At 47.4% G+C, this 13,467-nt stretch overlaps 1 protein-coding gene across 15 annotated transcripts in view; it reads right to left on the bottom strand.

The window, feature by feature from the left end:
• Nucleotides 1-13,467, bottom strand: part of Fnbp1 (formin binding protein 1) — a 111,617-nt gene that overhangs the window by 29,869 nt on the left and 68,281 nt on the right. For all 15 annotated transcript variants that reach the window (XM_055600946.1, XM_055600944.1, XM_055600945.1 and 12 more), the window contains exon 7: nucleotides 226-354. In XM_055600946.1, the coding sequence (XP_055456921.1) occupies nucleotides 226-354 (129 nt within the window). The remainder of the gene's footprint in view (nucleotides 1-225; nucleotides 355-13,467) is intronic.

Here is a 13,467-nt window from a genome sequence, read left to right as displayed (position 1 = left end):
ACACACACACACACACACACACACACACACACACACACACACACACAGACTTCGTGGACATTTGAGAAGCCAGATGTGGGAATGCACACTTACAATACTAGGACCCAGGAGGCTGAGGCTGGATTACGGCCAGCGGAGCGACAGAGGGACTTCCCGGCCCCCAGTGAGGCCCTGTCATGTTGTGAGCATGCCATCCTCACAACGTGAGTACCCTGGAGGGCTTACCTGGAAGATGTTGGGGATGTGGGTGTGGTAGTATTCCCACTGCTCCTGGTTGAACCTCTGCAGGGTGGAGGAGTAATCCGCTTTGCTGTCCTCTGCCATTTGGTGACGGATCTGAGCTTGCTGCCGTGCCTAGGGGCAAAAGAGAAAATACTGTTTGTACAGAATAAACAAAAGCCCACACTGGCACACCAGGGCCCAAATCACTTCATACCCTTCATTTAGCAGATGAGCCGAGGAATGACTTCTTAGGCTGGGTGGCGGCGGCGGCGCACACCTTTAGCCCAGCACTTGGGAGGCAGAGGCAGGAGGAGCTCTGTGAGTTCAAGGCCAGCCTGGTCTACAGAATGAGTTCCAGGACAGCTAGGGCTACACAGAGAAACCCTGTCTAAAAAAAAAAATTACTTCTTTGTGGTACTGGGAGATGACTGAAGAACTCAGAGGCTCATGCCTGCCAGACAGGTACTTATCACTAAGACAGACCTCCAGCTCAGCAGAGGCTCAAAGCAAAACAAAACAAAACAAAAGCTGACTTGAATCTAAGGTCTTTCCTTCCACCATGTGGTTCCTGCGGGTTGAACTCAGGTTCTGAGGCTTGGAGGCAAGCACTTTTATTTGCTGACCCATGTGGCCCAAGCGCCACCATTCTCTTCCTTTGGGCTAACTTGTATGTTTATTATGTCTCTGTGATTATCAAACACACACCCTCCAAAGTCCCCACAAGGACCATGAAGGGATAATACACACACGATTATTATCATAACACAAATATACACACACAAACACACCACAAATTCTCCCTTTTAGGAAGGGGAAGAAAACTACATTTTAAAATTCAATCCCCAGTGGGGCCGACCATCTGAAAAAACTCAATGTGGTGAAAGGGATGCTCAGTTAAGAGGGTTCAGCATTGGCTCCTCTTACAGAGGACCAGGTTCAGTTCCCAGCACCCACACGGTGGCTCATGACTATCTGTAACTCCAGTTGCCAGGAGATTCAGTGTTCTCTTCTGGCCCCCGTAGGCACTGCATGCGTGTGGTACACAGATGTATGTGCAGGCAAAATGGACATAAAACAAAAAAGGAAAAATGTAAAAATTGTTAACCTTAAAAGACTTTAAGGCAGGTTGTGGATTCAAAAATAGCCTGGTCTATATAGCTAGTGCCAGGCCAGCCAGGGCTGCATAGTGAAAAACTGTCTCAAAACAAAAGAAACAAACAAAAATGGGTGCTGAAGAGGTGGCTCAGAGGTGAAGAGCACTTCCTGCTCTTGCAAGAGGATCAGGGTTCTGTTCCCAGCACCAAAACCGGGAAACTCCCAACTGCCTGTAATTCCAGTTCCCGGGAATCCACCACCACCTGCCTCCAAGAGCACTGGCACACACATGTGGCACACATAATTTCACATTGTAAAAGGAAACAATTTTTGACAAGTTTAGAGTCAGTTTGGGGGAGGGGTTCTGGGTATCAAACCCGTGGCCTGGCTCATGTTAAGACACGTCCCAAAAAAAAAAAAAAAAGACACGTCCCTCATGCTGAGCAGACAGACACACACACACACACACACACACACACACACACACACACACACACACTCATGCACACGAGACTGTGTCACTGTGTCTCCGCCTCCCCACCCCTCAGAGGAGACCTGACAGAAACCACCCAGTGACTCTGAGGTCTACATGGCCTGAGAACCACACCCTGCCGGAGGAGGCCACTTCATGGTCCCCAGTGTCACCTCACAGAGGCGAAAGCGTACTCCACTTTACAAGGGCTCCGATTTAGCATGGCACGTGAGCTTTTCACTCATTTTGACTGTTTGTGTCTTGTTTGACAGCACCCATGTCATAGGGGATCAAGAGCCACGCCTGAAAGAGGGCACACTCAGGTGTGAACACAAACACAAAATGGCACCTATGGTGTCTGCCCACTTCCTGGCACAGCTCGGGTAAGGTTGTTTTTTTGCTATTAATTTTTTTGCATTTATTATTTTTTTACTAATACTTTTAATTATTCTTTGACAATTTCATACGTGTATATAATGTATCTTGGTCTTAGAAACCCAACTTCTCCCTCCCATTCCCTGGATTTTTTTTTTAAAGATTTATTTATTATTTATATAACATTCTGCCTGCACACCAGATCTTACTATAGATGGTTATAAGCCACCATGTGGTTGCTGGGAATTGAACTCAGGACCTTTGGAAGAACAGCGAGTGTTCTTAACCTCTGAGCCATTACTCCAGCCCCATTCCCCTAATTTTTAACATTAATTTGTTTTGCATTTGAGTGGGAGTGAATGTGTGCGCACATGGCATGGCACACATGGAGGTCAGAGGACTTGGGGGAGTTGGTCCTCTCCTTTCACCATGTGGGTCATCAAACTCAGGTCATCAGTCTTGGTAGCAAACACCCTTCCCCACTGACCCTCTCAGGGGGTCTTTGTTTTACTTATATGGCTGTTTTGTCTGCATGTACATTCACGCACTATTCAAGGAGGCCAGGAGAAGGCACCAGATCCCGAGGAGCTGGAGTTATAGATGGTTGTGAGCCACCATGTGGGTTTTGGGAAGCCAACCGCAGTTCTCTGAAAAAGCAGTCCGTGTTCTTTAGAGCCAGTTTCGGGGAGGGGCTCTGTGTGCCAAACCCTTGGGCTGGCTCATCCCAGACACACCTCTCCAGCCCTCTAGGGTGACTTTTTATTCTTAAAGTTTCTCAGTGGCTTCTGACCTGGTGACCTTGGCCTGAGCCCCACTTCCTCTACACATTTCACTAACGTTGGGCAGGCCAAAGGTCCCCGCTGGCTTCCTTTATTCTCTTCTATATTCATGAACAAACACCCAGTATTTCCAACCGTTTCCCAGTTCTGTAAGCCATGGAGTCCTTTAGGCTAACCAGGTGTGTTTCAGCCACCACATTCCCTTTGCTGGCGGCCTATTATTGTCCTGGCCATATGCTCTGCCTTCCGCCCCTGACAGAGTCCCCCACCGAGTACATTATCTGAATCTCTGTGACAGTCATCCCTAGCTACCTTCAAAAATCATCCCCCATAGTAAATAGCAGTGATCCTGTGCAAATAACAGCATCCCCCTGCCTGCCCTCCATCTGTTCCACCAAGGCTTCCAACATGAGCTCCCCAACACCTCAGCTAGCACAGCCATGAGCATTCTAAAAAGGAGATTCCAGGTGGGACCAGGATGAGATGAGGGATGGGGCTATGATTGGGATGTAAAGCAAATAAATTTAAAAATTTTAAATAAAAAAAAAAAAGGATTCTATACAAACTAAAACTTCTAAAATATCTTCTGCTTCATTCATAGACTTTTTTTGGAGGAAAGTCTCAGAGGAGAGGAAAGGAGGGGAGGGAAAGAAAAAGAGGAGGGGAAGGGGGCAAGGGGAAGGGAGGGGATCCTGCAGACAGAACATTATGGCAACCAGATAAAGTGGTTCCCTGTTTATTTCAGAGAAATGGGATATCTTCTGATGGAATACATCTGTGAGAATGCCACACACACACAGAGAGGGAGAGGGAGAGGGAGGAGAGGGAGAGTGAGGAAAGGGAGAGGGAGAGGGAGAGGGAGGAGAGGGAGAGGGAGAGGGAGGAGAGGGAGAGGGAGAGGGAGGAAAGAGAGAGGGAGGAAAGGGAGAGGGAGGAAAGGGAGAGGGAGAGGGAGGGGGAGAGGGAGGAGAGGGAGAGGAAGAGGGAGGAAAGGGAGAGGGAGAGGAAGGAGAGGGAGAGGGAGAGGGAGGAGAGGGAGAGGGAGAGGGAAGAGAAGGAGAGGGAGAGGGAGAGGGAGAGGGAGAGGGAGAGGGAGAGGGAGAGGGAGAGGGAGAGGGAGAGGGAGAGGGAGAGGGAGAGGGGTCTAAATCTACTCATGGCAGCCTAACTGCTAAGAGCTATGGTCCTCCAGCCGTCTGGGTTGTCCGCCGCTGTCCCTCGGCCTCCTGAGCCCCTCAGAATGTTTCAGCCCAGCCATGCAATCACTTTTATAGCTTATTAATGCCTAAAGTTCCCTTCATCAAGGCTAAACACCACAGCTTCTCGTCCCTTGTAAACTTGTACGAAAATGGCCCACAGTGAGCAGGACATCTTAACACATACCTTTAACCTTGTGAGGCAGATGTAGTAAAGTCTCTGTGAGTTCGAGGCCAGCCTGGTCAACACGGTGAGTTCCAGGACAGCCAGGGCTACGTAGAGACCCTGTCTCAAAAAACTAAAACTTAAAAAAAAAAAAAAAAAAAAAAAAAGCTGTGATTATTTATCTCAGAGCCCTGAGTTTGCCCTCCTACCCACACCCAAATAAAGTTCCTATTTTCTGGGAGGTTGGTGTGTGTGTGTGTGTGTGTGTGTGTGTGTGTGTGTGTGTGTGTGTGTTTCAATGAATCAGAGTTTCAGAATATAAAGATTTACAAAATTTAAAAGGTCCACATTGCCGGAGGATGTAAGTCACAGACACATCTGAATGAGACTCATGTCTCATTGTTGCTGTCATATGATTAAATCTACACTTCATGATCCATTGAGAAATCCTGGGAATTTCCCCAAATAAATCCAAATGGGCCCAGTTGTGGACCCTACCACACATGGCTTCATTATTCTTTATTTTTTGTGAAGATTTCTTTTTACCTAATGTATATGTTTTTGCCTGCATGTGGCCTGTGCACCATGTGCGTGTGCACGTGTGTGCGTGTGTGCGTGCATGTGTTATAGAAGAGGGCATCCGAGGCCCTTGCAACCAGACTTACAGACAATGGTGAGCTGCCATGTTGGTGCTGGGAAATGAACCAGGGTCTTTTGCAAAAGCAGCCAGTACTCTTAACAACTGAGCCATCTCCCCAGCCCCCTATGGTTTCACTTCTTAACACTCCCCATCTGGCTTCTGCATGGGGGTGAATGGAACCTTTGGCTTAAAAGGTCAGAGGCCCACTGTTAACAGGAAATCCTGTAGGCCAGTGCTCTACATGCTAAGGAGAAAAGCGCCATTCTCCATTTGGTCAGCTCATCTCAGTGTTCGAAGCGAGTGACCCAGTTAATCAATGTGATGTTCTCTCCTTATGGTTCAGAACCTGAAGGAGAAAATGACAGTGTGGATTGGACCCCTGCCGTCCTTAGCTAGGAATGCTGGATGCACTAAGAAACTCCTCTGATATCTTCCTGGATGTCAGGTCTGCTTACCTCTACCCACATTTTCTTCTTCGTGACTGTGTGTGGCTTTTGAGAGGCTAATAAATGGGTAGATAAGGGCTGGTTCCATTTATATATGGTCTGGGCATGTAAGTGATGAGGTTTAATATTATTAGGTCGCTCTTTTGTTGTTGTTCTTGTTTTTCTCTATGCGTAGCTCTGGCTGTCCTGAAACGCACTCTGTAGACCAGGGTGGCCTCGAACACAGAGATCTGCCTGCCTCTGCCTCATGAGTACTGGGACTAAAGGCTTGTATTACACCCCCCCACCCCCCCGGCTCTTGAAAAGCAAGTCCTGAGTGGACATCCCAATTGCTGAGGACCTCACAGACCATTGGCTGTGCTCTCTGCTCAGTCTCACTATATAACCCTGACTAGCCTGGAACCCACCCTGTGGGCCTAGCTGGCCTTAAACTCATAGAGATCAGCCTGCCTCTGCTTCCTCAGTGCTAGAATTAGAGGCATGAGTCACATGCTAGGCCCTGCTATTATTATTGTTATTATTATTATTGGTTTTTTTGAGGCTGGGTTTCTCTGTGTAGCGCTGGCTGTCCTGGAACTCACCCTGTAGACCAGGCTGGCCCGCTGAGAGCTGGTATTAAAGGTGGGTGCCACCACAACAGGCCACCAGGCTCCAGTCAGGAACTATTTAACTCACAGACCTCACATCTTTGGGAAAGTCCTATTTTTCTTTCTCATTGCCAAAAAGTCCAGGGCTGTAGCAATTGTTGCAACTGTTCATCAGTTACGAACATTTGCTGCTCTTGCAGAGTTCCCAACATCTGACCTGGTACCTCACAGCTACCACTAACTCCAGTTCCAGGCGCTTCAGTGCTCTCTTCTGGCTTCTACGGCCTACACATACGTAGGCAAAACACTCATCCACATAAAGTAAAAATAAATAGATCTTTAAAAAAAATTCTAAAAATCCAGCCAGGTGGTGGTAGAGGCAGGCAGATCTTTGAGGCTAGCCTGGTCTACAGAGCAAGTTCCAGGACAGTGCGGGCTACACAGAGAAACCCTGTCTTGAAAAACAACATAAGACAAAGCAAAACAAAAAACAACCATAACAACTACAACAACAATAAAAAACAAACAAACAAACAAACAAACAAAAATTCATAAAAATCTTATCTTTTATTACTAAGAGTTTGGGGGCTGGGGAAAGCAATGGCGACCATCTTAGGATTCCCAGTGGTCTGCACAGCACTGCGTTTCGGGAGCCGTGGCTTCCCGTTGCCCAGGAGTTCCTCGGCTGTGCTCACAGGCGAAGAAGAGGGCCTCGTGCTGCCCTTCATTCCCCTGCCTCGGTGAGGGCACTGCCCCGGTGAGGACAACATGGTGCATCCACACGGGCTGCTCGGGGCCTGTGGCACCTGGCAGCCTGCCCCTGGGCCTGGCAGATGGACCTGCTCTCCCTGCAGGGGAGGTGGTAGAGAACCCAGCAGGCCTCTGGATTCTGGCCCCTCCCTGAACTCTTTGTGCCAAGAGAAAGGCAAACTGAGAATTTAACAGCCTGGGTTATTTAGTGTTTCTCCACCCTGCATTCTTTTTCTTAGAATGACCAAAACAACAACAACAACAACAACAACAACAAATCTGTTTTGCTGAAAATAATTTAAGCTTACCAGGTTCTTTTCTTGTCTGTCTGTCTTGTTTCGTTGCTCCAGGATTGCATATTGTAGTTCGCTCAAGCTGGCCTGGAATACCCTATGTATCAGCCCAGCCTGGCCTCAAATTCACAGCAATCCTCCAATCTCAGTCTCCTGAGTGCTGGAATTACAGACAAGCACCACCATGTCCAACATCAAATTTATAGTTGGTGTAGGTTTTTGGATTTTTTTTTTTTGTTATTGTTGTTTTGATTTTGTGAGATGGGATTTTTTTTTTTGTGTGTAGCCCTGACTGTCCTGGAACTCTGTAGACCAGGCTGGCCTTGAACTCAGAGATCTACCTGCATCTGCCTCTCAAGTGCTGGGACAAAAGGCATGTGCCACCACGCCGGCTCAGTCTGTGTAGTTTATAAACATTCCTGCCCATCCCACCCGCCGGGAGCCTGATGGCAGCCAGGAAAGAGAACAGGACACACAGACCACCGGATAGTAATAATGTAATAGGGTATTCATAACATAGCATGGCATTACCTGTTTTTTGGACGCGTTAACATTAAAAGATACAAACCCATTGAGGGTCCCAGGAAACCCTGACCAACAACATGAGCCATCTCTAGGCTTCCCAACATGTAAGGGCAGCCAGAATGACTCTTGCCTGGCCTCTGGCCCGCAAGCAACTCTACCTCTGTGAGCACATCTGAGAAACCATTTTATTGATTCAATTGCTTATTTACTTGTTTTCCTTTTTGGGGGGGCAGCCTCAGCTGCTCTCCAGCTCCTTGTGTGGCTGAGGCTGACCTTAAAGGTCATCCTGACTCCATCTTCCCCAGGCGGAGGCTGCCAGCTTGTACCGCCAGCATAAGCCAGCACCATGCTGTTTTCTGCAAGCCAGAGCCATGCTGGCTGCTAGCAAGCCCTGTGGGGACTCAGTTGCCTCTCCGGCCTCAAAATCCTTTTAAATCTTAACAAGAGGTGGCCTGCAAGCCAGGCATAAAGTGGAGCACTCCTGTAATCCCAGCATTCGGGAGGCTAAGACTGTGAGACGCTGTGATACAAGAGCCAAGTAGTGCACTGGCATTGCTCAACATCTAGTAATCTGAAAGGATAACTGGAAACTAGGGCTGGGATGTGGCTCAGTGCCTGCTTAGCACACACAAATGTTAGGATCAGTCTCCACTCCAGGACATAAACAGACACAGGTGTGGCCTTCAACTTCAATCTCAGCACTCACAAAGCAGAAACAACAGAATCTCTGAATCTGAGGGGAGCCTGGCCTACATGGTGAGTTCCAAGCCAACCAGGACGCACAGTGAGACCTTCTCTCAAATTAGCAACAATAATAAATGATGAAAAGAATATTTAATGAAAAGAAAGGAAAGCTTTACGGCTTTATATAATGTCTTAAAGGCTTCAAAACTATATGCTTTGAAGTTTTATCTTTAAGTGTGTGTGTGTGTGTGTGTGTGTGTGTGTGAAGAGTGAGCAAGTGAGTGCAGGTGTCTGTGGAGGCCAGAAAGAGGATGTCAGATGCCCTGGCATTGGAGTTACAGATAGTTGTGATCCTCCTGATGTGGGTGCCAGGAAATGACCTTGGTTCCTCTGCAAGAGCAGCGAGTGATCTTAACTCGCCAGCTGTGCCACCTTGCCAGCCCCTGAAGTCTGCACCCTCAATGCACACTGAACCTACTACCTCACTTGTGGTGAAAAGCTGTACCCCAAGCTGGCGATGACGGCGCACGCCTTCAATCCCAGCGCTCAGAGGCAGAGGAAGGTGGATCTCTGTCTACAGCCTAGTCTACAGAGTGAGTCCGGGACAGCCAGGGTTACACAGGAAAACCCTGTCTTGGGGCCGAGGTGGGGGGCGGGGTGTACCTCAGGGCATGAAACAATATTAATAGCTTAACCGCATCATTAAGGAATATCTTCTTCTGTCTCATGATGAGTAAATGATGTAAATTCTAGCGCTGATTGCTGGAAGAGCAAGAGGCTGGAGAGGCAGGCTGGCCTGAGAGTGGGCTCTGTGAAGCTAATGGAGGGGGAGGTGCAGGGAGAAAGGAGATGAAGCCAGCCTTTGTCCTGGCATAAGTGGCATTGTTGGACTTTTCCAGCAAAGGGTTGCATCTAGAATACATTTTCAACTTCAAAACTAAGAGTGCATTTGACAATTTCTATTCAGATGCTGGGAGCTGTTGTTGGAAACTTCTAGGCCAACGGCTTGCCAAAACAATTCAGTCTGTCTGGGATAAATTATAAGCGAAAACACAAAACAGAAAAACTTCAAAATAAGTTAACCAAAGAAATATGCCTGAACTATTCCATCAATTTCCTGAAGGTTTCTTTTTCTCTCTCTCTCTCTTTTTTTTTTCTTCCCCAGTGTTACAGTTTTCAAGCCCCAGGGTTGCGGGTTACTCTGGTGCACAGTCATTGAAATAGAAGGAGAAGGAAAAAAAAAAAAGCTCAAAACAGAAAGATAGCAAATGAGAGCAGGATCTCCATCCGGCGGCCATTCACTTGCTAAACAGGGCTATAAAAGGCTTTCTGTTGCTCCCTACCCCAGTCACCCTAAGTAGAATTCAAAGTATCTGTTAACTGAAGGGGAAAAGCAGGAGGCAGCAGGTCCAGAGAGGAGGCTGTGGAAACAGTCCCGGCCTGAGCTCACTCCGGCAGCGACGATGAGTCACTGCCGCTAGGACAGGACCAGAGCCTCCTGGTTTCTACAATCCCACCGCAGTAGCCTGGAGTGTTTTAGTATGGGCTGTCTGAACTGGATGTCTCACTATGTAGCGTGGTTAGCCTGGAACTCTCCATGGAGACAGGCTGGCCTCGAACGCACAGAGATCACCTGCCTCTGCTCCAGGATGAAATGACTGTACCTTTCCCCAGCAACCAACTCCACCCAGGGCTCACAAAGGTTCTGACACCCCGGAAAAGAGGAAGGTCTTGGGCCCTGCCAGTCTCTGCTGCCAGGGTTCACATAACACTGCCCTTGTCTCTCAGGTCACTACAGAGACACTTTAAACGGCTTGTAAATGCACCTTTAGAAAAGAAACACTCTAAAGGAGGCTCCAACACAGTCCTGTTATACACAGAAACAAGATCGCCATGTTTCCATTTATTTTCCTTTTTGGTGCATGCCTGTGTGTGTGCGTGCGTGCATGCGTGCTTGCGTGTGGGGATGGGTACACGTGCAGGTGTAAGCTATTCAACATGGAGCCCAGAGTGTTGTCCTGGTGCACCGTCTACTTTTCCTTTCCCTTCCCCTTCCCTTTCCATCCTTCCCCTCCCTCCATCACTCCACCCTTTCCTTCTTATCTGTCTGTCCCTAGCCCTCAACTCCCCAATTAGGCCAAGACCCACCTGTCCTCGCCTCCCCAGTGCTGGGATTATAAATGAAAGCTACCACACTCAGGTTTGTGTGTTGTTTTTTGTTTGTTTGTTTGTTTCTAGAGACAGGGTTTCTTTCTCTGCGTAGCCTTGGCTGTCCTAGACTCGCTTTGTAGACTAGGCTAGCCTCAAACTCACAGAAACCCAACTGCCTCTGCCTCCCTGAGCACAGCTTTTTCTTTTTTTCAAAACAAACAAACAAAAAGTAAACAGTGGGTTCTGGGATTGAACTCCGTTCCGATGCCTGCCACCGCCTGAACAATTGCTCCTGCCCTTTGCTTCCATTCCTGAAGTTAATCTGAACTTTCCTGGTGGCCTCTGTTGACCTAGTTAGTGATACTGTTGAGCCATCACTAACCCATCTCTCTGGTCCCACTGTGTTTATCCCGTATGTGAACGTTTATGTAATTTTTATTTATTCTATTAGTTCTTTGTTGAGTTTTCTAATTTCTGCAACTATTTTTTTAATTTCTAGAAGTTTCACTGGAGTCTTCTGCAGACCTTCACTGGTGACATCTTACTAATGTGACTTCTGTTACTTTTTATTTTCATTTTTTGCTTTTTGCATCATCTTATTTTATTTCTCTCAGATATTCTGATAGTCCAGGTTCTTGTGGTAACTGTTTTCTGTGATACTGGATCTGAACCTATCTATTCCCTGATAGGTTTCTAATCTTTCCTGAATGAATAACTTTGATAGTGATTGCTTTTCTTCTGGAGAAGCAGGACTATGGAAATGTCACCTTAGCAAGGGTGTGTATTGTTTCTGCCAGAAAACTTTTATACTTATTTGTGGGCTTGAGCATTCTTTTTCAAAGATTTTGTTTTGTTTTGTTTTTGTTTTTTGAGACAGGGTTTCTCTATGTAACAGCCCTGGCTGTCCTGGACTCACTTTGTAGAACAGGGTGGCCTTGAACTCACAGATCCTCCTACTTCTGCCTCACAGAGTGCTGGATTACAGGCATGTGCCACACCCAGCTGCTTAAAAGATTTTTTATTGATGATTTTATGCATATATATGAGTGTACATGTGTGTCTGAAGAGACTAGAAAGGGGCTTTGGATCCTCTGGAACTGGATTTAAAGGTAGATGTAAGCCACATGTGAGCCCTGAGAACCAAACCTGGGACATCTGGAAGAGCAATAAGTGCTCTAACCATTGAACCATCTCAGCCTTGGCATTCTTTTCTCTCTCTCCCCCCCCAAGACAGTGTTTTTTTCCCCCCCCCCCCAAGACAGGGTTTCTCTGTGTAACAGTACTAGCTGTCCTGGAACTTGCTTTGGACAAGAACTTGTGTCTTGGCTTTGTTCCAAGACACAAAGTCACAGAGATCCACTTGCCTTTCTGCCTCTGGGTGCTGGGACCAATGGTGTATGGCATCACACCTGGCAGCTTTTGAAGCTTTAATGCCTAAAGTTTCCTTGCATTTATAAAACAAATAAATACTCAAGGACCCCTAAGCTGAGGAAATTAAAAACAAAAACTGAGTTTTGAAATACCACAACCATGCTACAGAGTATTCAAAACAAATATGAGGTCTTAGCCGCTAGAGAACAAAGCCAGGTCTTCTCAGAGGAATGCAATGAAGTAGATAGATGACAAGTTCCTAAAAGAGTATGAGATGGCTGACAAGAGCATGATAGCTTCAACATGTGGAGAGAGAAAAAAAACAAGTCAAGCTATAATTTAATACCTAGCTAAACTATCACATCAGCGTGCACATGAAATGAAGACATGGGTGTAGGAGGAACCACTTAGACTCCTAATAGAAAAAGAAATAAGCCATTTGTCATCCATGAAGGACATTTAATTCAGAAAGGAGTGTCAGAAGTAATACCTGGGAGCCTGCATCCTATCCAGCATTAGCAGATGGCTACAGCTATGCGAATCATAGCTGTTCCTTTAGATGGGACCTAGGCTCCCTAGTCCAGGATGGTTCACACCTCAGTGTACTGGGTCTTCACACTGAGGCCTTGTACTGATTTCTGCTTGTTGCCTTTAGTCAGCCTACCCATCTACTCACTTCTGCTTCCTGCTTTTTAAGGAGTTTATTCAGTGTAATGCAGTGGTAGAGCCACATGGTCACCTGGCAAAAATGCTGACCATGAAGCACAGAAACACCCCCCCCCAATACCTACAGTGCCCATGGAGGTTACCAGCGCCTACACATTCTCAGCCCTACTCTTTGCATTTGTAGGGCTGTAGGATGATTCTGGGCAAGACTGAGACCAACATATTTTCAGCGCATGCTTTTCAGGAAGGAGGCTTCAGAGAACCTCAGAAGGCCACAATCACCCTGCATCTGGCTTCTGAGATGTTTCAGTGCTCCCTGTCTCATTGCTCCAGATCCCCTGACCCTCTTGCAAGGCAGCACAGGCAGTGAGCCTTCCATAGAGCAGGGGGAGTTCTCCACAGCCCAGTTGCTCTCTTTCTAGGCTAACTTTTCAACGTCTCCCATCCTTCCTGTTCAAGCCACAGTTACCTTTTCAGGCCTACCCCTTCACAAGTGACAAGTCTGTGTGTGTCATATCGCACACATGGGGGTCAGAAGACAACTTGCGGGAGTTAGTTCTCTTTTTCCACCATGTTGGTCCCCTGAGACTGAACTCAGGTCGTCAGTTTGGTGGTAAATGCCTTTACCTGCTGAGCCATCTCTCACACCGCTGTTCCATGCCTGGCTTTGAGGGTCAATCTTGAGCATAAACTTGGTTGGACTGAGATATACCCAGGAGGTCAGGTCAGTGGGGCACCTCTGGGTGAGTCTTCGAGGGCTTGTCCACAGAGGGGGAGCTGAGGCCTCTGACACAGCCAGTGGATTAAACCTTCCACAGACTAAGGGCGAGGGTGGGCTGTATAAGGTGAGGCCTGCTGGAGGAAGCAGGTCACCGGACACCTGTCTCTACAGAGCCTGACTTGTCCTGCCCTCTTTCCAGCTCTTTTTGCTGGCTTCTGTGATGCGGACCATTCCTTTCCAGCATGCTTAGCCTGCTGGGGCAAAGAAACTTCTGGAACCATGCACACAGTTTTCCTTTCCTTTAGCTGTTTCTGCCAGGCCTTTGGTC

Source organism: Psammomys obesus, unplaced genomic scaffold (assembly GCF_907164565.1).
Source record: "Psammomys obesus unplaced genomic scaffold, mPsaObe1.curated_primary_1811, whole genome shotgun sequence".
Taxonomy (NCBI): domain Eukaryota; kingdom Metazoa; phylum Chordata; class Mammalia; order Rodentia; family Muridae; genus Psammomys; species Psammomys obesus.
The sequence above is the reverse complement of the archived record's forward strand: the minus strand, read 5'-3'. Positions and strand labels throughout refer to the sequence as shown.